This window comes from Cervus canadensis, chromosome 11 (genome assembly GCF_019320065.1).
Source record: "Cervus canadensis isolate Bull #8, Minnesota chromosome 11, ASM1932006v1, whole genome shotgun sequence".
Classification (NCBI taxonomy): domain Eukaryota; kingdom Metazoa; phylum Chordata; class Mammalia; order Artiodactyla; family Cervidae; genus Cervus; species Cervus canadensis.
Genome location: NC_057396.1, coordinates 21161748 through 21187484, shown reverse-complemented (window position 1 = coordinate 21187484; position 25737 = coordinate 21161748). Strand labels below are relative to the sequence as shown.

Below are 25737 nucleotides of genomic sequence, written 5' to 3'. Positions count from 1 at the left end.
GGCGGATTTATCAAATAGGATGGGTGCACGGGAAGTTTGATTAGCGATGTTGTGTTGTCTGCCCTGTTGGGCTGAGAAGACTTAGCTGCTCTGTGTCCCAGGAGTCCCAAGACAAGACCGAAAGTATTTGTGTTCCACCTCAGATACTCTCAGGATCAGAAGCTAGCATGAGAACTCCAGCCAGAGGTGTTTCCTTAGTGACTTCCCCAAGGGGAACCTTTTCCGTGTTTCTCTCCATCCCTCCCTTCCTCTGTCTCCTGACTCCATAGGTGGGTTCCCAGCTGAGCAGGGTTTCTGGTCACATTCCTTATCCTTTGTGGCTGAGCAGCTCTGCCCCCTGGGAATCCTCTATCGCATGCATCCCTCCTGGACTTGGATTATTGGCTCCTGCTGTTGTCTCCAGCCTTGGCCATGTCAGGCTGCTGAGCAGCAAAGCCAGAGATTCAACCCTTTCCTTGGACTCCTGGGGAAGAATGTGTGTGTGTGTGCACGTGTGCTTGCGTGCTCAATTATGGCCTACTCTTTGATACCCCATGGACTGTAGCCTGCCAGGCTCCTCTGTCCACAGAATTTAGGACAGAAAAGCCTCCTCCAAAAGTTGTCTCCAGGAGCAGCTTCACACAAAGAAACCTAACACACCCTGTGGCCCCAGGACTGCTCCCTGAACAGATGTTCAGGACACAGTCCACGAGCATGTAACATGCGATGTACACGGCTTCATCAATATCCAGGGGAAAGCGAGAGAAGAATGTCAGGTTTAGAGAGCAATGATTATAAAGAAAGGATTATTTCCAGGGTGAGCGGGCTGAGTGGGGACTGGATGTATAGACGGCTCCTGGATGCCTGCTGTTGTTCATCTCTGCTGACGTATCTCTGGGCGAGATGAGCATACACAAGAAACTGGATGAATTCAGGTTAGACTGAGGAGAGATACAGAGCCTCCAGAGTCACCCTGTCTTTAGCTGACTTAATAGCTTTGAAGATGCAGCTGATGATGACGATCATAGAGACCGTGATGGTAGCTAATACCTGCTATTTATTGAGCCCTTTGTAGGAGCCACAGAGGCCATGTAAGGTCAAGCTGGGGGCCCATTTAGAGATCTTAATGGCATTCCTGGTAATGAAAACCACCAGCTCCGTGAACTTGGGTGAGTTTTTACACTTTTCTGGGTCTTAGTTTTTTGATCTGTAAAATAAAGGGACTATATTAGATAAGATTTCTTTGACAAGCAAAATTCAATATTCTACATTTTTTTCCCCGTCAAGAGAATAGGAATAACTGAATGCCTCCTCTGGGCCAGAGACTCTGCTAAGGGCTTGAAGTATCTCATTTAACCTTCAAAATAACCCCACAAGGAAGGTGGTCTCAGCGTGTTTTAGAGCTGCACTATTGCTGTTAACACCCACCAGTACTACCGACACACATTAACTCTTAGCAAGCTGGTATCCTTCTCAATAGGGGCTTCCCAGGCGGTGCAGTGGTGCAGAATCTGCCTGCCAGTGCAGGAGACTCAGGAGACTTGAATTCTATCCTTGGGACAGGAAGACCACTAGGAGAGGGAAATGGCAACCCACTCCTGTATTCTTGCTGGGGAAATTCTATCGTATGGAGGGCTACTGATGATGGAGTTGCCAAGAGTCAGATACGACTGAACGACTGAGCAGGCACCCAAGGAGATGCTAAGGATATAAATGGGTTTAAGACAACCTCTGCCCAGCAGGCTTCACAGACCCATCATCACAGAGGCAGGACAGACATTGAAGCCAGGAAGTACCAAAGAATATGTACACACAGCCGGTGAATGGCACCAGCCCCCAACCCTCTAGTGAGGATGTCTGTGGGATCAATTTACAGATGACAAAGGAAGGTCTAGGTTGAAGTGCTAATAGCACAGTAACATTTTATAGGACTTTAGACTTTGTAGTGGAGAAGGAAATGGCAACCCACTCCAGTATTCTTGCCTAGATAATCCCGTGAACCCGGGCGCCTGGTGAGCTGCTCTACATGGGGTCACGCAGAGTCGGACACAACTGAAGCGACTTAGCATGCATGCATGCATTGGAGAAGGAAATGGCAGCCCACTCCAGTGTTTTTGCCTAGAGAATCCTGGGGACAGAGGAGCCTGGTGGGCTGCCATCTATGGGGTTGCACAGAATCGGACTTGACTGAAACGACTTAGCAGCAGCAGCAACAGACTTTGTAGGGCATTTTGAAATATATCAATTTACATGATTATTTCAGGTATGACTGCTCTCATTAAATTATTATCAATTATTAAGTTGAGAATTAGGGAAGTAGCTCATCTAAGGGAACTAGATTATTCTTCTGCCTATCAGACTCCACCAGGTGGATGAAATAATCCACTGCTGATGGTGGACTCTCAGAGTCCCTAAGGTCTCACTGGATGCCTGGCCCACCTCTGCCTTAGAGAGTAGAGACATCCCATAGCTGTTTTAGCCATAGAATTTATCAGGAAGGTTCCTGGCCAACTAGAGTTTTTCCTTGAAGTCAAGGTGGCTGAACATCCACTTGAGACACTCTGAGAAGATCATAACCAAGGTCACCTGCCAGGTGTCCCCAACATCTCTTGGCCTTTAGCTCAGGGCTGGTTGGTGGGAGCCAAATGTTGGCTGTGACTGGAGTCCCTCCAGAGTGTTCAGAAGATTGGGGGCCACGGAGAAGTAGGAGGTTTCTTTCTCTCAAGGGCACTCATCCCAGTGTGGGTCTTTTGATAGTGGTACTGGTGGGCACTGACAGCAACAGTGCTACTCTGCGTGGCTCTAAAACAGGGTGAGACCACGTTCCTCATGGATTATTTTGAAGCTTAAACAAGACACATCAAGTCTTTAACATAGTGTTTGGCCCAGAGGAGACCCTTTTGCTGGAACCTGGCAGAGTTCCACACCCCCTACCCCTGCCTCCAACAGTGAAACGAGTTTCTGATTATTGAGTCTCTTATTGACCCCTTCATTTTGCATTTTCCACATTAATTTCACAACCACTCCAATGAGGAGGGATTTATCATCCCCATTTTACAGATGAGAAAACCAAGGCCCAGGACTATGACACTGTCAAGGCCACAGTGCATGTAGATATTGGAAATGAGACTGAAACCCAGGTCTATCTGTTTGATTAAAAACAACCAGGCCAACCTGGCTGTTCTCCTTCAATTCTCAGGACAGAAGGAAGCCCCTCCTCTTTCTTCTCTGGTCATCACTGCTTAAAAAAACCTTAATGTTGAGGATGGGGATGGGGGAGGGTAACGCAGTGACAGTGGGCGCATAGCTCACCATCAAGGCTCTGTGCCCATCATCGACACTGCCCTTCTGATCTACTTTTGTCCTGTGGGAGAGGAAGGTGAGGCTCTATTTGAGATCCCCAGCCTTTCGCTGCAGCAGGGAAACTGCCCCCCACTGCCTTCTGTGACTGTGTGGTGAGCCCCTCCCCTGAGTGAGGTGCCAGCAGTCCAGGACGGGGCTGGGGGAGCGGAAGGGGGTGCTGGATGCCTGGACCCGCAGCGCCCCCACCCCATGGAAGGAAAGGAAACACAGGAAGGACAGGAGGAAGGCGGGCTGAACTGGCCCAGAGGGATGAGCCTGGAGACAGTCTAGGCTCTTCCTTGCCATGCAGAATCCAGCATGTCTGTCCTCCTCTGCCTCACTTGATCCAGGCAGCCTAATGCTCTGGAGACCTCTAGAGTGTCGTTTTCTGGAAAGCATCTGGTTGCCTAGGGGCAGTCAGGGCTCTGAGGAAACACGGGTGAGGCTGAGACTGCATCTTCCCTCTTTGTTAGGCTGAGAAGGGTCCGAGGGGCTCCTGTGGGCTTCAGTCTGAGCCCTAATAGCCTGGTGAAGTTATAGACCCAGATTCATCCCCTGGTATGAGGAGCGGAGACTGGGTCCTGTAGGCAGATACATAAGGCCCTGCACTTGGGTGAACTTGGGCGAATTACCCTCTCTGTGTCTGTTTCTTGGTCTGCAGCATGGAAATAGTATCTAATTTCATAGGACTGCTGTGCGGGGTAAATGAATGCATGTGGTTGGTGCTTCACACAGTGACTGGCATAGAATTAGGAGTTCAGTAGTGGCTATGTTTGTCATTAAAGTGGGCATCCACTCTTACCTCCCGTCCCTACCAGCAGAGCCATTGTCCTCTGTGAAAAGGAGGAGATAGCCCATTGGATCAAGGAAGGGTCCCAGGGCTCCAGCTGTCCTGGGCAGGGCACAGCAGTGATGCGGACAAGGAGATGGTCTATTGGGGGCCCCTCCGGCAAGAAAGGAAGTCAGCATTTATAATAAGGGAGCAGGATGGGAATGCTGGCTTGAAGCCTGGTTTATATCCATGTTGTTTTGGGGGGGGAGTGGGTGATGAGGGCTAAAAAGAAAGTTAGATGTTTGAAAAACAGTTATAGAATATTGTAAACATGCACACAATTAGAAAGAATAATATAATGAACCTCAATGTATCCATCACCCAGCTTTAACCATAATCAGCTTATAGCAGATTTTGTTTCGTCTGTTCCATCTTATATTATTTTCAGATAAATCCCAGGCATCATATAATTTCAACTGTAAATATTTCAAGTATGTTTCTCTCAAAGATAAGGACTCTAAAACGATGAACCGGAATGCCATTGCCACACCTAAAACTTGTTGTCAGTAACTCCTTAATATCATCCAAAATGTACTCTTTTAAACACTTAGTTGTCTCATGAATGTCACGAAAAGTTGGTTTCTTTTGAATCAAGATTCCAGTAAGGTCCACACGTTGCAATTGGCTGATAGGCATTTAAGTTTCTGTTATTATGAAGGCTCTCTCCCCACCCCCATCTTTTTCTATTGTGTCCTTGCAATTTATTTTTGGAAGAAACCATACCATTTGTTCTGGTTCATTTTCCACAATCTGGATTTTGCTGATTGCATTCCTGTGGCGAAGTTTTACCCTCCATTCATCTTTGAGATATGGACACCAAACCCTATTTGCGTGGGAGTCCTGAAGTTACAGCTTGCTTGCCACCACCCCCAACCTCCCACCCCCCTTCAGAAAGGGCTTTATCCTTTGTGGAAAAGAAATGTCCCCAGCATCCCCTGAGCCAGCCTGCTGGGGTTGAAGGATGAGGGAGCCAGGAGAGGGGCTTCCCGGCGGTCCCCAGCATATGACGGATGTGGGCTTTTATTTGGACTGGCCGCTCTCTCTGTTTTTATGAACAGGGATGTCTTTTCATAAAGCAGAACAATTTTCTGCCAGATAGCGAGGATTGTTTTTCATCCTTCTAGAGCAATAAGGTTCAGGATTTGTCTCCCTCTTGACTTTCAAGAGCGTGTTTTCTCAATTCTTTCCTGAAATTAAAGTAAAGGTCAAGGAGGCTGGTCTGAGGCCGGGTCCTCCTTCCTCTCCAGCTCCTGCTGGTGAGTTCGGCAGCTAAGTGGGGTCCTGCCCCCTGGCCTCGGGAGACCCGGCCCGGCCCGGCCCCTGGGGCAAACCCAGCTCCACTTCCCAATTCTTTCCTTCCTGGGGGAACCTTGAGGAGGATGAGGAAAGAAAACAGAAAACAAGCCTGTGGACTGCCTTCTGACTTTAGATTTCCTGAGCAGCTTCTGGAGGTTTCGTCCCCACAGGGTCCCGTTCCTCGGGGAAGGGGCCCCAGAGCCCCAGCCCTCCGCCCTGCTTCCCGCCTGCCCTTCTGCACGTGAGCTCCCCCAGGGATCCGCACTCTGCTGAGCGCTGAGGAGTTTTTTCATCAAAAGGCAGAGCAGGCAGAGAACGGTGCCGCCGCCCCCCACTCCCCACCCCCTCCCCACACTGAGTCACTCCAGCTAACACTTAATTAATTTGTGACACTTTGACAGTTTGTGAGGAGACTTTTTTTTTTTTTTAATACGGAGCCATCAAAATCCACAGGGACGGGGCTGTCAGGCAGAGGCCCGTTCCCGCGTGCACCCGTCCCTCTTCTGTTAGACTAGGGACCCTGGCCCAGCCCCCGGGAGACCTGGGGCGAGGCCACGAGGCCCTGACGCCAGACCCAGGGACGCTGGCCGCCTTGCGGAGAAGCGGAACCTCAGAGGGGGCGTCCGGGACGAAGCCTCAGAGCGGAGGAGGCTGGTTGCGCTGTCCTCTGGTCTCCTGCTTTCACTCAGAAGCCCCCTTTCCCCAGCTGGCCCGCGAGCTGTGGCTGCCTCTCCCTGGGACCCCCCCCACCCACCGCAGTTCCTCGGTTGGGCTGGCTCTCAGCCGCGCCCAGCGTGCCCCGGGAAGGCTTTAGAGCTCAGTGAGGGGCTGACTCCTGGCCGCCGCCTTGGCCGGCTGAGACTTCACACCCACAGGGGGCGCTAGTCTGGATGCTGCCGCTGGGTCCCCAGGCCTTCCGGTAGACCAGAAGCCCTCCCCTCCAGCCTCTGTACTCCCCTTTCTACAGAATTCGAGTTACCTCCCCACCCACTTCCCAACATACCTACACTCACCTTCATGGAGCATTCTCTTTTTTCTTTCAATGCTTCTTAACCCTGTGTGCCCAGGCATGGCCTACATGGATGATTCCCCAACCATCTGGACATCTGACCCCAGCTACCTCGTAACTGGGACCCAGGGGGCCAGGGAGAGATCCCAAAGGAGGCTCCTGGGTACCCCTTGAGGAGGATCCAGGGGAGAAACAGCAACCAGGGTAGAGACAGACCAAGGGGCTGGCTCCTTCACACCAGAGCGAAGCACTACCTCCCGTGGACACCTCTCAGACATTTAAGGCGCACCTGCCATAGCCAGGAGCCATGCTGGGAGGCGAGAAAGCCACGCTGAGTCGAGACAGGTGTGAGTCGTACACGGGTGAAGCCCACGGTTTGGCAAAAACAGACACTAAATAAATAATTAGACAAGTAACAGCTTAATTTTACCTGTGATAATGCCACCAAGGAGCATGTGCGCCAGGAGAGCTTGAAGTAACAGGTCGGCTCTGTGCTGGAGCATCAGGGAGCCTTGCCGGGGAGGGGCTGTCCTGAAGGATGAGAAGGAGGAGGACCTGAGCCAGGAGGGCGTCCTGAGCCTGGGTGGGGGGGATGGGCTGGGAAGGGCGGCAGACACTGCAAGTTGTCTGAGGCTCTGGTGAACTGATGTTGAATGAACGAGTGTCCCAGGGTAGCTTCTGTTGGCTCTGAGGTGGGAGACGATGCCTGACCACGTGTAACTCCAGGGCAGAGTGGGGCCAGTTCACCAACTTTAGAGGCTGGGTAACTGAAGGCCCTCAAAGGCCCACCCTCCTGGCTCCAGCTGGGTTGGACCAGACACAGCGGGACAGCAGGAATGGGAGGGCTTCCCCCACGTTGTTGCACACACTGTAAGGAGCCCTGGGCAGTTCTCCCAACAGATAAGTGGTCTGAGTTCTGCTGCCGAGCTGCCCTGTGGAACTCTGGGTTGGGCCAGGGAGGCTTGAAGGCCTGGAGGAGCACTAGGGGGTGGTGTCAGTGTGACCTCTGCTCCCCCCAAGCCACTGCAGACAGGTTTACCCACTAAACCTTTCCCCAAACAAGGTTCCTCGTTTTATTGTTCAGTTGCTCAGTCACATCTAACTCTTTGCGACTGCATGAACTGCAGCACACCAAGCTTCCCTGTCCTTCACTATCTCCTGGAGTTTGCTCAAACTCATGTCCATTGAGTCGATGATGCCAACCAACCACCTCATCCTCTGTTGCCCCCTTCTCCTCCTGCCCTCAGTCTTTCCCAGCATCAGGGTTTTTTTTCCAATGAGTCAGTTCTTCACATCAGGTGGCCAAAGTATTCAGTTTCAGGGTCAGTCCTTCCAATGAATATTCAGGATTGATTTCCTTTGGGATTGACTGGTTTGATCTCCTTGCAGTCCAAGGGACTCTCAAGAGTCTTCTCCAGCACCACCATTCAAAAGCATTGATTCTTTGGTGCTCAGCCTTCTTTATGGCTCCTTTCAGCAGTCCTGATCTGTCCCCCCACAGGCAGCATTGAGGTTCTGGGCGGAGGGAGGCAGCCATGTGGGCAGCCATGGGAAGAACCTCGGAATTTCTGGGAACTGGACCTTTGTCTGAGTCCTGGAGGGTCCCTCTCCAATAACGGCAGAAAATCAACTGGGATTCTTCCTTCCAGCTGCTGCTGCTTGACAGACTCAGCCTCACCACCCAGCTCCCCTGTGCATGTGGGTCTGGGCCACTGGGAAAGATGCTCAAGGCCAGGAGAGACTGAGCACTGAGGCAGCATTAACACTCCCGTTGCACCAGCCCCACAACTCAGTCTCCCTTATTCTCCTCAATATACCTCCGTCTCCGCTCCTCCTGCCCCCCCATTCCAAAGACCCTTCCCCACCATCCCACCCACTCCCCCAGCTCAGCAGCCTTTCTGCTCCTTAGCCTTTCCAGGTAAGACGGGACTGCACCTGTCAATGGCCCACGCCAGCCTTCCCAAAATCTGGATGCGGAAGGCTCTTGAGGCTGCATGGACTTGGGCCCTGGGCATCCCTGCCCTGATGAGGCCACCCTCCAGGGTCAATAAGTGAGGCCTTGTTCACAGACTCTTCTCCTTTTTCCTTTGAAGAAGGAAGGAATGGAGTTGGGGTGGGGGCTTCTTCCCCCTTCCCCTCCCACCCATCCTTCCCAGAGCTGCCTGAGGAGCTGGAGGAGTGCCCACCCCAAGTCACAGCCTGGACCTTGGTCTGGAGGCGCAGAGGGTGACCTGAATCACTGGGGTTGTGGGGAGGAGCCCCCTTACCACTCACTCCCAATTCCCACCCAGCGCCAGCAGCTGCTTTTGAAATGCAAATGCGAAGCACCTCCCGCCCCCCTTTTTCATTGAAATGCTTCAAGTCTCAGAAATGAGGGAAAAATGATGTGTTTAAGACAGCAGTGTCTCACCCGCCATCGAGCCCAATAAGGGATTGTTAAATTTTAATTAGACAATTTGACTCCTTCAAATGCCAACCTCCCAGGGGAGGCAGCAGCAGGGAAACAGGTTGCTGAAGTTTCTTCTGTGCCAAGCATTCCTCACCCCTTCCTCCTAGCCCGTGCCCTGGCGTTTCCCTGGTGGAGGGAATCCAAACCAGGGAACAGGATCCTCGCACCTCTCCTCCCCTATCCCTCCAGCTCTCCTCCAGGGTCCCAGGCACCCTAGCAGATTGACGCTTTTGCCTTCACCCTGCCGGGCTAGGGACCAGGGCGACCACAGCCTCTCTGTCCTTCCTGAGAGGAAAATATCAGGCTGAGGTGTCAGCCTCGGACTGTGGAGCTTCAGAGGAGTTTTTCCTCTTCCAGCAGACCTGTTGGAAGCTGTTTCTGTTTACAGGCTGGAAAGTGACCTTAGCTCAGCCCCCCTCCCGGCTGCCCTGTCTGCCCATCCCCCACCACTGGGCAGGGTGGGCGTGAGCCCAGTGGGCCGCTGGCCTGGGCCCTCTCGATGGGCCAGTTCAGCCCCAGGTGGCTGTCTGGGCTCACAGAGCACTTCTCCGCTTGAGAGCTAGCATATTTTCAAATTAGAGCACACACACAAAATGCTAACAGTCAGAAAGCACAGTGTAATGGCAGAGGCCCTGGGGGCGGGGCACGCCCAGGTCCACCGTCCACTTGCCCTGATCGCCCCACGCAGCCCCATCCTCCTAGACATCTCCTGAGGAAGCTCTGCCGTGGAGACTATGAAGACAGCAGGTTTCACACCAGGCTGGAGTCAGACTGGCCATTAGGGAGAACTTGACAGAAGGGTCCTGCCTGCCAATGCAGGAGACATAAGAGATGTGGGTTTGATCCCTGAGTTGGGAAGATCCCCTGGAGTAGGAAACGGCCACCCACTCCAGTATTCTTGCCCGGAGAATCCCATGGACAGAGGAGGCTGGTGGGCCTCCTGCATAAAAAGCTCCAAGTCGCAGTCCCCAGTCCATGGGGTCGCAAAGAGTCAGACACGACTGAAGCGACATAGCACGCACGCATGATGGCCGTGTACTGACCACCAGCGTGGATGATTCTAGAAGTTCTTTTAGTAGGTCTTTGGCCTTCTGCGAGGGGTGAGGCAGTGAGTCCTGAAGATACATGAGGCCCGGGTGAGCTCTGGCACTCTGATGGCCAGAGGCTTGCAGGCTCCCACACAGATGGGGTCTCCCCTTGCTCCTGGCTCTTTCCACTTTCCCCCACACTCAGGCAGTTAAAGAAGAAGAGCACAGGTGGTGTCAGAGCACACCCGGAAGCCTCTGCTGATGAGGCTGGGGGTCAGGGCATGGTTGCCCCACCCCGCAGTTGCCCCTCTGCTGATGAGGCTGGGGGTCAGGGCATGGTTGCCCCACCCTGCAGTTGCCCCTCTGCTGATGAGGCTGGGGGTCAGGGCATGGTTGCCCCACCCCGCAGTTGCCCCTCTGCTGATGAGGCTGGGGGTCAGGGCATGGTTGCCCCAACCTGCAGTTGCCCCTCTGCTGATGAGGCTGGGGGTCAGGGCATGGTTGCCCCAACCTGCAGCTGGCCCTCTGCTGATGAGGCTGGGGGTCAGGGCATGGTTGCCCCACCCCGCAGTTGCCCCTCTGCTGATGAGGCTGGGGGTCAGGGCATGGTTGCCCCAACCTGCAGTTGCCCCGCTGCTGATGAGGCTGGGGTTGGAAGCAGTGGTTGCCCCACTTTGCTGCCCAGGTGAGGATGGTACTTAGGGGAAGAGGCTGTGAGCAAGGCCTGGCATCTGCACGTGTCTTTGTCAGCTTGCTTGGGCTGCCTTCATAAAACACCTAGACTGGGGGGCTCAATGAGAGAAATTACTTCCTCATAGTTCTGGAGGCGGGGAGTCAGGGACCAGGGGGCTAGGGTGGTCAGGCTGTGCTGAGAGCTCTTTGCCTGGCTGGTAGATGGCTGCTCCTCACTGTGTGCTCACGTGGCAGGGAGAAAGAGAGGTCGAGCTCTCTGGCGTCTTTCCTTAGAAGGGCAGCCACCCTACCCTCACGCTTCCTTGTTGGCTCAGAGCCTGAGAAAGAACCTTGGCAAAGAATCTGCCTGCAATGCAGGAGACCTGGGTTCGATCCCTGGATCGGGAAGAGCCCTAGAGGAGGGCTTAGCAACCCACTCCAGGATTTTTGCTGGGAAATCCCATGGACAGTGGAACCTGGCAAGCTATAGTCCATGGGATCGCAGAGACTCAGACACGACTAAGCGACTAACACACACATCCCTACCCTTTTGAGGACCCTGCCCCCGTGACCTTCTCCTGACCAAAGGCCCCATCTCCAAATAGGATCACGCTGAGGGTTAGGACTTCATATGAATTTTGTATGAACACAGCTCAGTCCATTGCAGCAGGCTCAGATCATCCATCCTGCTCCCAGGAGACAGAACCAGGCAGTTAACCCCCCCAAGAGCTTAGAAGCAGCCACAAGCATGCATGTGTTTGGAGCTCATCGAGTGATATTGACTGGGGACTGCGACTTGGAGCTTTTATGAATGTGGCAGGAGCCCCCTGAAAGGAAGGACGGAGGTGGCATGTGGAGGCTGGTGAGCAAGTTGATCATGTTCTCATAATCCCAAATCAAAATGCTTGTTCTAATAAAAAAAATTTTTTTAATAATATGCAATATTATTTATCTGAGGTCTTTTAACTGTAGGAATAATTCTCCTTGGGTTATACCATAAAGCCTAACTCCTTTTTTCAAAAGAGCAAGAAATGTGGACCATCCTGGCACATCCAGGGAGACAGCTTTGTGTGGTATTTCCATCTTATAGGAGCCCCTAATCTCACCTGGCTGATCTCACCCGGCTTCTCCAGACCCAGGGCCAGACCAGACTTACCTAGAGCTCTCCCCCGACAGGCGCAGGCTCTGACACAGATGAAGTTTGAGGGGCAGGGAAGGGGCAGGAATTGGAGGGGAGCCTCTGGAGTAAGAAAGACCACAGCCTGGCTTCTCCTTTGTTCTATCTTCTGACAGATGCCCCTGGGAGCCCTGGGCAGAAGGAAAAGAGGAAGGGCTGGGGCTGGAGCAGGGGGAGCCTGGGGACCAGCAGGCTTTCTTAGAAAATTCCTCCTGAGAAAATGCCAGCAGAGAAATGCCTGCAGATCACTCTATTTTATGCATGCTAAGATGCAGAGCCTCTCCGACATTTTAAAGTCTCTGAAGTCATAATGCCTTTTGCAATCAATGCCATCTAAGAACTGTATTGGAGTTTGATGGCATTTCTTCTTTCCAAGTGGTACATAAGACAACTTACTTTTAATTCTGTCTTAAAACCTAGGAAATACGATAGTCTCCAGTAAGGAGCAAGTGGGCTGGGAGAGCTGGTCCTTCCAGGCCAGCTGCTACCCCATCCCGAGGGTCTTTCAGATTCATCCAGCAACCACAGTCTAGGAATACACTTTACCTTTTCTTTCCTTCACTCCTTCCCAAGGACTCAATTGCTGCATCTCAGAATTTTCTCCTCGTCTAGCGCCCACTCTCCAAGCATGAGCGGCCAGGTTTCACAGGAGGAGCCCAGCAGGTCCTCTAACCTTGATGGGCTGCATTTGGACAGCGCCTGTCACTTCATCTCTTGGGGGTCTTAGGTTTGTTGTCTGATTGCTTGTTTCTTTGGATTATTTTGCTTGGTTTGTTTTCTCAAAGGTTTGATTTTTCCATAAAGGTTTACCCGTGCCGGCCACATATGCATCACCTTACTCAATCCTCACAACAGAAACTGCTGTCCCTATTTTGCAGATGGGAAAACCGAGGCTTAGGAAAGCCAAAAAATCTGGCCAAGACCCCCGAGTTAGGAGAGCTACAGTTGGTATTTAACCCACGTGTTCTGGTCTCCAGCCCCTATGTTATAGCAGTGTCTCTCATGCCAATAAACCCCATCTGTGGGGGTGGATGTCCAGATTTGCTGATGTCCAGATCCCAGATCAGTCTGAGAGCCAGCCGGGCAGCCCCTGTGGTTAAGAGATGTCAGCCCCGATTAGGAAGGTTGCTGAGGACACAGGAGAATCTGGAGCTCACTCAGCACTGGTTAATAGGGTCTGCAGGTAATTAGGCATGTTCCATACTTTCCCAGTTTTTTTCTACAATGTGATTATGTTACATTTGTATCAGCAAAAAGCTGTAAGAACAATTAAGAATAAATGTTCAATTTGAAAATTAAATGCATGAGGCCTTTCCAGCCTTTGGCAAGACTTACTCTGTGGAGTAACCAGCACCAAAGGGGAGTAAGTGTTACCCCTAGCCACCACCCCCACCCCCCGTCTCGCCCATCAGTACTCGCATTTGCCATCAAAATTGCACCCATAATGTAAGTCTCAGTTGAAGTTCTTCCCTCTCCAGGAAGCTTTCCATGAACACCCCGGCTGTGCCCACACACACATGCTCCCTGGGGCCTGAGCATCACTGTATCCCCAGTAGATCTGCGTGTTGCCTCCTCCTCTGTCTGCTTCCTGGGGACCAACGTGTAACACCCATGATACTCTTGGGTTGCATCTCCCCTTTGTCACTTGTTGATCTGATGAGTTACGCTAGCAGTTACATTTCAAGTGTGGAGGGGTTTTCTTCCCAGTTGGACTCACCCTTTGATTCAGTTCTGCAAACATCTGTTAAACACTTACTGCCTGCCAATCATAGCGTTAAGAGTGAAAAGGGAAAAATAAGATAGTATGCTTTTTTGTTTATTCCACGAGTAAGATGAGGCGTGAGCAAGACATGGTGTAACCCTGGAGATGCTTGCACACACACACACACACACACACACACATGAACCGAACAGACACACACACACACACACACACACGAACCGAACAGACACACACACACACACACACACATGAACCGAACAGACACACACACACACACACACACACATGAACCGAACAGACACACACACACACACACACACACGAACTAACAGACACAACACACACACACACACACACACATGAACGAACAGACACACACCACACAACAACACACACGTACCGAACAACACACACACACACACACACACGAACCGAACTTACACACACACACACTACAGCAGAACCCGCCCAACACGACACACACAACCCACACGAACCGAAACAGACCACACACACACACACACACACGGAACGAACAGACACACACACAACAACGAACTGAACAGACACACACACACCACACACACACACACACCACACATGAACCGAAAAGACACACACCACACACACAACGAAGTTCGCGTGGATTTGACAACACACACACACACACACACATGAACCGAACAGACACACACACACACAACACACACACACACGAACCGAACAAGACACACACACACACAACACACACGAACCGAACAGACACACACACACACACACACACACGAACCAACAGACCACACACACACACACAACACACACAACCGAAACAGACACACACTGCACACACACACACACACACGAACCGAACAGACACACACACACACACACACACACACACATGAACCGAACAGACACACACACACACACACACGAACCGAACAGACACACACACACACACACACACACATGAACCGAACAGACACACACACACACACACACACACATGAACCGAACAGACACAACACACACAACACACACACACACACACATGAACCGTACAGACACACACACACACACACATGAATCCGAAACAGGACACACACACACACACACACACCTGGAGATGCTTACACACACACACACACACACACGAACCGAACAGACACACACACACACACACACACACACCACACATGAACCGACAGGACCACACACACACACACACCACACACACAACATGAACCGAACAGAACACACCACACACACACATGAACCGAACAGACACACACACACACACAACAACACACACACACATGAACCGAAACAGAACACACACACACCACCACACATGAACCGAAACAGACACACACACCACACACACACACACACCCCCTGAGATGCTTACACACACACACACACACACACACACACATGAAACCGAACAGACAACACACCACACACACACAGAACCGAACACCACCACACACACCCACACAAATGAACCGAACAGACACACACACACACACACACACAAATGAACCGAACAGACACACACACACACACACACACAAATGAACCGAACAGACACACACACACACACACACACAAATGAACCGAACAGACACACACACACACACACACACACACACCTGGAGATGCTTACACACACACACACACACACACCTGGAGATGCTTACACACACACACACACACACAAATGAACCGAACAGACACACACACGAATGGAGAATGTTCCAAAACAGAACCATGAGGCAATGCCTTGGCAGCCCCCAGGAAGGAGGGAGATGGTCCAGCCAGGAGAACTTGGGACAGATTCCAGGACAGGAGGATTCTGGGAGGGGCTTGCTTTGAAAGACATGTAGGACTGGCCAGTAGGCGCAAGGGAAAAGAAGTTTTCCAGGTACTTTTCTGATTTGTAGAGTGAGGATGAGAACTACAAGCCTTAGAGGTTATTTTGAGGGTAAATGAGATAGCATATCTAAAAAAGAAAAAAAACTTGGCAAATGATCACATCCTTTGCAGGCAGATGAAGCTGTCATCGTATGTAGGTTCAGAATTGTGCTGCAGAAATGAAAGTCTGGTTGGGCATGGAGAATGGGTGGGATGGGAGGGACAGGGGGCTGAAAGTCCCCAGCAGATGCCGCCGGCTCTACGGAGAGAGGAACCAGAGGTAGGAGCAGGGCAGAGAGACGCAGTCAGGATCGTGGGGGAAGGGAGTGTGTCTCTGACTTCTCAGGCCCCTGACAGTGCTGGGCACAGTGCTTTCTGCCCGGCAAGCTCGATAGATGCTGATGGAGTAAATGAATGGCGGGAGCAGCCCCTGCTGCCTGATCGATATAGACATGCAGGTCTCCTGCTGTGTGCTCCAAATGGGAAGAGGAGCCAGTGGGCTTTGCAGAGGGCAGCCTCCACGTGGCCCAGTGCTTCGCTCCCTTGGAACAGGAAGACTTGTTGCAAGGATGGCATTCCATGTCACTCCACATGGAATTAGGCGTTTTGCTTTCCCCTAAGAGGCTCCGGAGTGGTGGTGCTGGGTTGGACATCATCTATCCTCCTCTGCTGAGAGCTGGCAGAGCAGATGTGTTAGCGAGGCGAAGCTGGGCAGACCCTTCTCCAGGGCTCCCCTCTGACCCGTCGAGGCTGGTGTGCCCTCCTCCCTGATTTGGATATGGTACCATGTTCAGATCGATTGGAATAAACTGCTGGATTTCAAATCCATTCGGATAGCAAAACACCTGGAAGTTGTGGAGTTCTGTATGGAATGCCTTGAAGTACTGTTCATTTAGTTCCATTGTGTGAAATAGGAACACTTTTGTTAGCAGGAGAGCCAACTGTATTATGTGTGCATTATGTTTCAATCACAACCAAAACACAGGCTGTCAAGCTCATCCATGCCTGCTGCCTCTGAGCCCCTCCGCTTTCTTTTTTCAATAAGAAGCATCTCCAAGCCTCTCAGAGCCCAGTGCAGAAATCTGGAGTTATCCTCGTCTCCTTCTCTCCTGGCTTGCCTACCCCCACTCCCACCCCACATCTATTCAGTGACCAAATTCCATGAAATCGACAGGTTAGCTACTGACTCTGAACATGTCTCTCCATGTTTATTCCCATGCCATCATTCAGAGGACCACCATCTCTTACCTGAATTATAGTCACAACCTCACTTCCTGCTAACATCCCAGCTGACTGCACAGTCAGCAACCTTTCCTAAATACTAATCCAATGGAATCATTCCTTTGTACCTGAACTTTCAGGGACTCCAAGCTTATAAGACCCATTCTGACCCCACGAAGAGCCCTCTGGCTTAATTTTCCCCAGCTTCTCCATTATGCTCTACAGTTTTTTAGCCAAATAGAATTAATTTCTATCTGGGACCGTGTCAAGTTCCCTCTGGCTGGGGCGTATCCCCTGGACTCAGTTGCCCGGCTCACTCCTCTGTCTACTTCATCTCCGATGACGCCTCCCTCAGGAAGTCTTTTCCCTCTGAGATGAGATGCCCATTTCTCAGGGCTCTCAGTGCACAAAGGCAGAACCTCACCAGCTCTTTCTGGGGTCCCTGCAACCTCCCAGTTGGTGACCTGCCTCTCCACTTAGCAGCACCCTTCTATTCTCTGCACGGCAGTCAGACTCCTCTCTGAAAGGCAAATCTCATCATGTGGCTCCTGCTGCCCTTGAGGTCAAGTCTGAACTCCTAGAGTGATTTATAAAACCTTCCAGGATCAAGCCCATTGCAGCCTCCAGTTCAGCTCATTCCAAGCTCTCTGCGCTCCAGCTGCCCCGGATCCCCCACTATCCCTCTCACATGGCACCCACTCTCCAGCTTCATTATTTGCTTACCTGCTTCCTATGCCTGGACCCTTCCCCTGGCTCCCAACTGTTTACCTAACAACATTCTGCAAGTGTCTGTTGAACATCACTTCCTCAGGAAAGCCTTCTTTGAAACCCTAATCTAGGTTGTGTCTCTCTCCTCATTCCATTTTCTAATGCCTACCACTCAGACATTTAATTGCTTGGTTAATTGGCTATTGTTTCTTTTAGAATGTGAGCTGGAGAACTATGTATATTTTGTTCCTGCCTGTTTCTGGCATTTATAGAACAATGTTCAATAAGCAATTACAGAATCAAGACGGAATGAATTCATATTTCTGTTCTTACCACTGGAATCTAGAATTTTTGTGGGGCATGGGATGTGCTTAATTGTTTGTTGAATAAGTGGGTGAATAAATGATCAGCTCTTTTCAAGCTCATTGATTTTATTATACTTTAAAAAATGGTACTTTCTCATTTGTCTTACCATCAGCAAGAACCTGCTAGCAGAAGAGTGGCAGCAGGCTGCAATGTTTCAAGAAAATCTGGGGATGCAATCTTAAAATCCTGAGGCTGGAGAATTCTCTTTTAACCTCCTGTGGTGGGTGTTAGCCCCGAGCCTCCAATGGGTAACTGCATGCTTTGGGAGGTCCTCCTGCTCACTCCCTGTGTCTGTTTCTCCTGGCCAGAGCCTGGCCACCCAGTGGCCCCGCCGCCCCCATGGATCCGCTGAACTTGTCCTGGTATGATGATGATCCAGAGAGCCGGAACTGGAGTCGACCCTTCAACGGGTCCGAAGGGAAGGCCGACAGGCCCCACTACAACTACTATGCCATGCTGCTCACCCTGCTCATCTTCATCATCGTCTTTGGCAACGTGCTGGTGTGCATGGCTGTGTCCCGTGAGAAGGCGCTGCAGACCACCACCAACTACCTGATCGTCAGCCTCGCTGTGGCCGACCTCCTGGTGGCCACGCTGGTCATGCCCTGGGTGGTCTACCTGGAGGTAGGTCTGGGCCCCTGCAGAGCTCTGGCACCTCCCCCGGAGATGCTCCTCACTGGTTCCCATCCAAGGAGGAGTCCAGCCTCCTCACTGGTTCCCATCAAGAGTGTGCCTTCTCAGGTAGGCCCTCTCTCCACTCTGGGCTCAGTCTCACAAAAATGAGTGGATCGTCTCCTTAACAGTCCTGGCTACAGGTTATAAGGTGCTTACTAAGTAAATGCCAGGGGCTTCCCAGGTGGTGCTAGTGGTAAAGAAACTGCCTGCCAGTGCAGAAGATGTAAGCGATGTGGGTTTGATCCCTGGGTCTGGAAGATCCCCTGGAGGAGGAAATGGCACCCCACACCGGTATTCTTGCCTGGAGAATCCCATGCACAGAGGAGCCTGGTGGGCTGCAGTCCATAGGGTTGCACAGAATCGGACATAACCGAATCAATTGAGCACATGTGCATGCAATAACTGTCAGGCCTCACGTTAGTCCTTCAAAGACAGCATCTCCCCACTGAGTCTTCACAGCATCTTCTAGATGGTGAGCTGGATGGTCGGATAACTTAGGTGACTTCTCCAGCCTCACACGGAGACTGGAGCCAGGGCCCCAGAGTCGGTTCATTGGGTCACGTGGAGAATGGGAGTCATTGACGAGGATCCCCGAGGACAGCAGAGGCTCGTGCTCCCAGGCCTGATGTCTTCATCCCTCTCCCCCTGACTTCAGAATGGGGGCGGCGGCTCCACACTCTCCTCTCTGCCTCCCCACCGCACTGTGTGTCCGGGATCTCGAGGTTGAGGTGGCTGTGAACTGTGCTCCAGTTCCTTTCTTTAGGAAGGGCCACACAGTGACCCACTGCTCGGCTGGGGACAGAGCCTACCCAGCCCGAAGCCCCCACTGGGGGCCAGGAGCTACCGGGCTCTTTACAGACCCACTCTCAGCAAATACTCCTGCTGCTCCTGAGTTGATACCATTCTTCGCAGTTTAAGGAAGGGGAAACAGAAGCTGTGAGAAGTTGCCTGTCTGTATCCAGATCACACAGCAAAGGGAGATCACACTCTGGGATTCCCAAAGTGGGGCCCCGCTTCCAGGAGGACACTGTCCAGAGCTGACAGGTGGGAGGGTCTAGGGCAGTGGCGTGGGCACAGGCTGGTCCTACTCGAGAAGTTGCCTGTCTGTTTCCAGATCACACAGCAAAGGGAGAAACCTCTGGGATTCCCAAAGTGGGGCCCTGCCTCCAGGAGGACACTGTCTAGAGCTGACAGGTAGATGTGGGAGGGACTAGGGGACTGGGGTGGGCACAGGCTGGGTGCCCTTTTCTCTTCCCAGGGTTCTGGGGTTGTGTCTGGCTGCATGGGAAGCTGGGCAGGTATTCAGATGCCAAGGTCACTAAGATCTCTGTGTCATGACCTTCTTGCCCTGGATGCGAGGGGAAATTACCTGTGCTGTAGAGGCAAGGCCCTTCCTGGGAGGGAAAGGCTTGCACCTCTCAAAGGAAACAAGAAACGGTTGTGGGTTGAGCAGAGGAGACATCCAGGAGAAGAAGCAGAGGTGGGAAGGGGAGGTTGGTCCCTCTGTCTCCATGTCCCCAGGGCCTCCTGTTGTCACGACCACAGGGAGCTCTGGGCCATCACTCCCCTGGTTTTCTCTGGCATAACCCGGACAGGTTGTAACCTTCAAAGTGACCTGAATGTTAAGAGAGAACCAGCAAGAAACAAACAGTAGAAACAACACAACCTAAAAACGCACAGGGACCACGGACCCGGCATCCGGTTCCTCCATGATGGCACGTTTACGGGGACCCCAAGCCTCAGTCTGTCCCACATCCTGTCTGAGGGCCTTGCCCTCTGGAACACTTTTCTGATTCTTAGGGCTATTCCCCTCCTGCTCCCTTGTAAAGTGGGTTCCCAGGTCACACACCAGTAGGCAAAAAATGATGGGTAGCTGGCCAAGCAAGCAACTTCTCTGTGCCTGGTCTTCTCATCTACAGAATGGAGATAATCACAGTACTTACGTCATAAGCGTTGTTTGAGACTCACGTGGATTAATATACGAAGAGTACTTAGAATGGCAGCAGGCACATAATAAGCAGCGTGTGAAAGTAGCCATGATGACGGTGATGAAGATGAAGGTGACGATAAATTGTCACACCCCCTCCAAACTGAAGGACCCTCCCTGTGGCCAGGCAAAGAGATGCCCTCTTCCAGAGGAAGGCATGCTCTACCCAGGGCTCTGGGCGTGGGTTCTGGGGCTTTCAGACCCACCATCCCTACCCAGACCCTCTAAGGCAGGACCCAATGTGTGCATTAGGGCACCTAGGAGTCTTTAAGTCCTTCACACGGATATTTTAAACATTATCTGTTCACATTATTTTAAAGGTGAAGCTCAGTGTTTCAGGGGAGAGAGGAGAGTGGTAGTTCAGACAGCAGTGCTCAAACTCTTCCATCAAAACAAGAGCTGGACAGTGGGCCTTGCTTACATGACATCATCTCAGCTACTTAGTGTCCCTAGAGAGTGTCCCAAGTGGAGGCTCACCCCATCCCAACATCCTGTTAAAGCATTCTCTCAGCCTATACTGTGTTCTCTCCAGAAGGTGCTCTAGTTGTCCAGAATTTTCCATCCGGTTCCATCTCCAGGGATGTTAAATCCTATGATAACATCAGCCGGCACCTGGCTAGGTGGGACTGGATGTGCATCCTTTATTCTGCTCAGAATAAGGAAAGCACGCTGGCTTTGGAGTGAGAGGACCAGGCTCCGGTCTTGACCCTACCACTTTGCATCTGGAGAAGCTGAGAGAGGAGAGCCAGGGCTCCGTTGCCAGCTGTGCTGTTTCAACCTCACAGCCGTTTGAAGGGAGGTTTGCTGGGTGCATTTTCCAGAAGAGCAGATGTAACAGACTCAGATCACAGTTACTGACATAGTCAACAGCCACGAGCATCTTCGGGGCTGGGGTCTGAGGCCCCGGCAAGGCCATTACAGTGGAATCTGATGGAAATGACAAAGCCCGTTCTGCAGATCCCAGCCTCATGTGAGCAAGGATGTTGATGAGTGTTGTCAAAGGTTCCGAGGAAACAGCCCTCGAGTGGGACAAGCAAACTTGAGGGTCCGTCCTCCCTCTGCTACTAAATCACCAGGAGAGCCTGGACAAATCTTTTTCCTTCCTGACCTCGAATTAGTCTACCTGTACAGTTACAATCGCTCCTTTCCCACTTTATGCTTCTCTAGTGCTTGTGTCAGCCGTGTCTAGACTAGATATGCTTATCTAGTCAGCTGTGTCCAACTCTGTGACCACATGGACTGTAGCCCACCAGGCTCCTCTGTCCATGGAATTTTCCGGGCAAGAATACTGTAGGAGTGGGTTGCCATTTCCTCCTCCAGGGGATCTTCCTGCTCCAGGAATCAAACCTGTGTCTCTTGCTTCTCCTGCATTGGTAGGCAGATTTTTTACCACTAGCGCCACCTGGGAAGCCCTGTTTATCTAAGGACTTTTCACTTAATTTTCTCCTCTTTTGACAAACTAGATGGTCCCTTCCAAGGCAGCTCGGGAGAGAGCATAGGATGTGCTGCCCCAAAAACTTGCTTCAAATCCCCGCCCTGCTGCACATGATCTGGGTGTACTCCAGAGCTTCACCCCTCATCCAGGAGTGGGCATAAGCAGCACCCGCTTGTATGAGCTTTAATTTACAATAAATGAGGTAAAGTGCTTGCGGGAGATGTTCTATAAACAGTGACTACTGACACACTTTCTTGAGCCTTTCCCCAACCTGCGTTCTAGAGCAGCTGTTCCTGGGACCTTGCAGGAAGCCCCCCTCCCACTTCTTCTGTGCTCCGGGAAACCCTTTAGGGACAGGGGTTGAGAGCTCCCTAAAGACTTTGTCAGGATTTTTCACTGTTGTGCCCCAGAGTCTAGGACAGAGCTGGACACATAATAAGATGCTCAGTAAGTGTCTATTAGAAGTAAGGAAGGCAGGGAAGAGGGAAGGAAGCGAGGAGGATGGAGGAGACGACCCTGATATCTCAGACCTAGGTTGCCAGGGGGGTGAGAGCAGCTTGGAAATACTGGTCCTACCCTAGGAGGACGTCAAGGTGGGGCACAGAGCAGGTGTGCCTGGGACTCTCCCAGGGGTGCCTTAAAGGTAGACTCTGTTGATGCCAGGGAAGCCCCTCCTATCCCATGCCCCCCACTCTGGCCTCGTGCCTGCCTGGCCAGTGCTTAGATACCCTTGCCTCACGTGAGCCCCAGAGAGGGCAGTGCCAAACAAGAGGCTTCCTGTCTTCCAGGGAAAGCTACAGATTCCTCCATGCACTGCCCATCTCTGTCCTTAATGCCAGCAATTTGTTTTACACCTGCGAGCGGCTAAGAGGGCAGCGCTGAGAATCAGCTTTGTATCTAGCCCTGCTGTGCACACACAGTGGCCACTGCTCTGCTCACATCGCCAGGACAGGCTTTCCTGCTCCTCCTTCTCCAATAGGTAGTGGCCCAAGTTGTACCTCCCTGTCTTGACTGTCCCCAGGGATGGAGCTGCTCCAAGCTTCCACAGCCGCCAGGGTAGCCTGCTAAGTGAGTGGGTGTGTCTGTATGGGTAAAGGGGAGTTATGGGGTGGGGGTGTGCATGCGGGGTGTGAGTGTGTGTGTCAGGCAAAAGAGGAGTGCAAAATGCTTGTGTCAAAAGCTGGACTTCTGGTTCTGCACTGAACCAGGGATGATTTATTACACGTCTTCCCCAGCCCGTTCTGTTCTTCCGAAAGCTTCCCCCTCTTTCATTCTCCAAGTGCAGCGAGGAGCAGAAATGTCTTCACTGTTTCATAATCACATCCTCACTGTTGTTCTTCACAGACACTGAGTCTCAACTCTGTGCCATACCCCATGCTGCACTGAAGGAGCAGCCCAGCCCCCACCCCCAGACGCCTGGGCCAGGGCCGGGCCAGAAACTGAGCTGGAAGGCCTCGGGCGAGTCCCCACCCTTCTCTGGGGCAGTTTCCCCACTGGTAACATGAGATTCGTAAGGTTTTCACACAGAGGTTTTACAGATGAAGGTTCAAAGCTGAAGCACTTGTGCAATTTCATCTTCTTTCTTCTACCAAACTTCTTGGCATAGAATGCATGGCCTTACCTGTCTAGGAGGAGGGGTGACCCAGGCAAGGACCTCGGACACCCACGAGCACAACTCCCCATGGCAGAAAATTGCCCCTTTTCTCCCCAGGCTGGAGACCCATCACTGAGACCCATCAGACCTCAGCTGAGCTCGTCACCCCAGGAGACCTGCCCCAGGAGACCCAGCTCTGGTGCATGAGCCAGTATCCTCTGCTGTCCACCCATTATGTTGGTTTGTCTCCAGGTGGTGGGCGAGTGGAAATTCAGCAGGATTCACTGTGACATCTTTGTCACCCTGGACGTCATGATGTGCACAGCCAGCATCCTGAACCTGTGTGCCATCAGCATTGACAGGTGAGCCCAGCCAGGGCGGGAGAGGTGACCCAGACCATTCACCGTGTGGGCTGCCCTGCCTCTCCTGCAGGGTTAGGCCCTGTCCACAGTGCTGAACGGCTGGCTGTGTGCCCGAGTCCACCTGTCTGTATGCATGTGCGTGTGCATGCGTGTCTGGCTGGCAGAGGACAGACCTCATAAAGGGAGGTGTGTGTGGACAACGATGCTACCAAGAATCCCTGGACAGAGATCAGCATACAAGACAAAGCGCTCGACCTGACAGCAGGAGACCCTATCACTTCTTACTTATGTGACCTTGGGCAGACTGAGGATGTTCTTAGAACCCGAGTTTCACTGTCTAGACACCAAGATGATGACACCTGCCCATGTGTGACTCTACCGTCAGTTGAGCATTTTGTGTCCTGCACAGGGCACCTGGCCAAGGGGACTCGGGCTCTGCTCATTTTGCTAAGTTCTACATTTGGAGCCTTTTACTAATTTGCACACACAAGTCATATGGGCTTCCAGAAGCCCTGGCTCTCTGCCCTTCACAGGATTCTTGGAAGATGAATGGAGCTGATGTCAGAGAAGTGCTGAGCAGAACCATGTGTGGCATCATAAACAATTACCGTTGTTATTCTTTTCTGCTGAATGAGACCTAATCCTTGCTTTATGGGGCCCAAGTACCAATCCATCAATAAACACTTCTACCCTCCATGTGCCCAGCACAGGTGCAGCAGGTGCAGTTTCAAAGGTGCAAAGACCCAGGCCATGGCCCCTCAAGAAACCTAAAATCCAAGCAGGGAGACTGGAGTGGTAGACACAGTCTAGGATTGAATGGTAGCCTGTCAGTCATTAAGCACTTGATGAGTGTCACCAACTTCCTTACTAAGTCCGGGACAGGAAAGGGTTGAACAGGAGGGAGACCAATTTTCCATCCTCCCAAAGTGGGGTGTCTCTGTGGAGAGAGGAGTCCCTGGGCCTGCACCCCAGACTCAGGGCCACACCCTGTGCCCTTGCAGGTACACGGCCGTGGCCATGCCCATGCTCTACAACACACGTTACAGCTCCAAGCGCCGAGTCACGGTCATGATAGCCATCGTCTGGGTCCTGTCCTTCACCATCTCCTGCCCGATGCTCTTCGGACTCAACAACACAGGTGAGTCCTGCCTCTGTCCTCCTGGGGCTCAGCTGGCCCCTGAGGGAGCTGAACCCTGGTGAGGATATGGGTGGTGGCCCACCAAGAGCCTGTTCACCACCTTGGACTGAAGCCAGGCTGAGTCTCCTGGGTCAAGGTGACTCAGATCTCCTGGATTTTCCCTGGTAAGGTCAGAGAGGAAAAATGGCTTGGAGCACAATGGTGTTGGGTGAGGAATGGGGATAATGTTTAGGGAGGATGACTGGCGATTTTCAACTTTATTAAATTGGAGTCGACCAGACAGCCTGGCAGACTGCATGTCTGTGCCTGTCTGTTTGTGTACACCCAGGGTGGGAGGCTGCTGGGCCTCCATCACCTCTGATAATGAAGCTGCAGCCCCAAGGGCTAGCCAAACCCAGGCCAGGCCTGAGCCACCTGGAGCAGAAAAGATAGAAGGAAGTAAGAGCCCATTGTGACTGGGTCCTGTGTGAGGCAGTCAGGAGCATCTCAGACAGAGAAGGCACAGCCTCCATGAGGGAGGTGACATAATGCCAGCGTGCCTCTGGAGACCATTACTGAACAGGACACAAGGAAGACTCAAAAGCATGTGGTTCAAAATCTAAGTGTTGTGGGAATTTCAAGAAGCAGGAATGGGGCTAAACATGCTTGAATTCATCTGGAAAGAGGCCCTGGGAGACAGCACAGTCATCTGCCAGATCTGACAGGGAACTTGGAAAGACAGTGGAACAACAGGTTCAGCAAAGAGGACCAAGTTGTCTTGTTCCTAAAATTAAAAGGTATCAGATCTACCCCCCCCCCCCCCCGCTCCGCCACTCCATACACAGGAAAAG

At 52.0% G+C, this 25737-nt stretch overlaps 1 protein-coding gene across 2 annotated transcripts in view; it reads left to right on the top strand.

Moving 5' to 3' along the window:
- Positions 1 to 25737, top strand: part of DRD2 (dopamine receptor D2) — a 77092-nt gene that overhangs the window by 45835 nt on the left and 5520 nt on the right. For both annotated transcript variants that reach the window (XM_043481700.1, XM_043481699.1), the window contains 3 exons: positions 18025 to 18340; positions 23660 to 23769; positions 24771 to 24907. In XM_043481700.1, the coding sequence (XP_043337635.1) occupies positions 18056 to 18340; positions 23660 to 23769; positions 24771 to 24907 (532 nt within the window). In that variant the 5' untranslated portion in view covers positions 18025 to 18055. The remainder of the gene's footprint in view (positions 1 to 18024; positions 18341 to 23659; positions 23770 to 24770; positions 24908 to 25737) is intronic.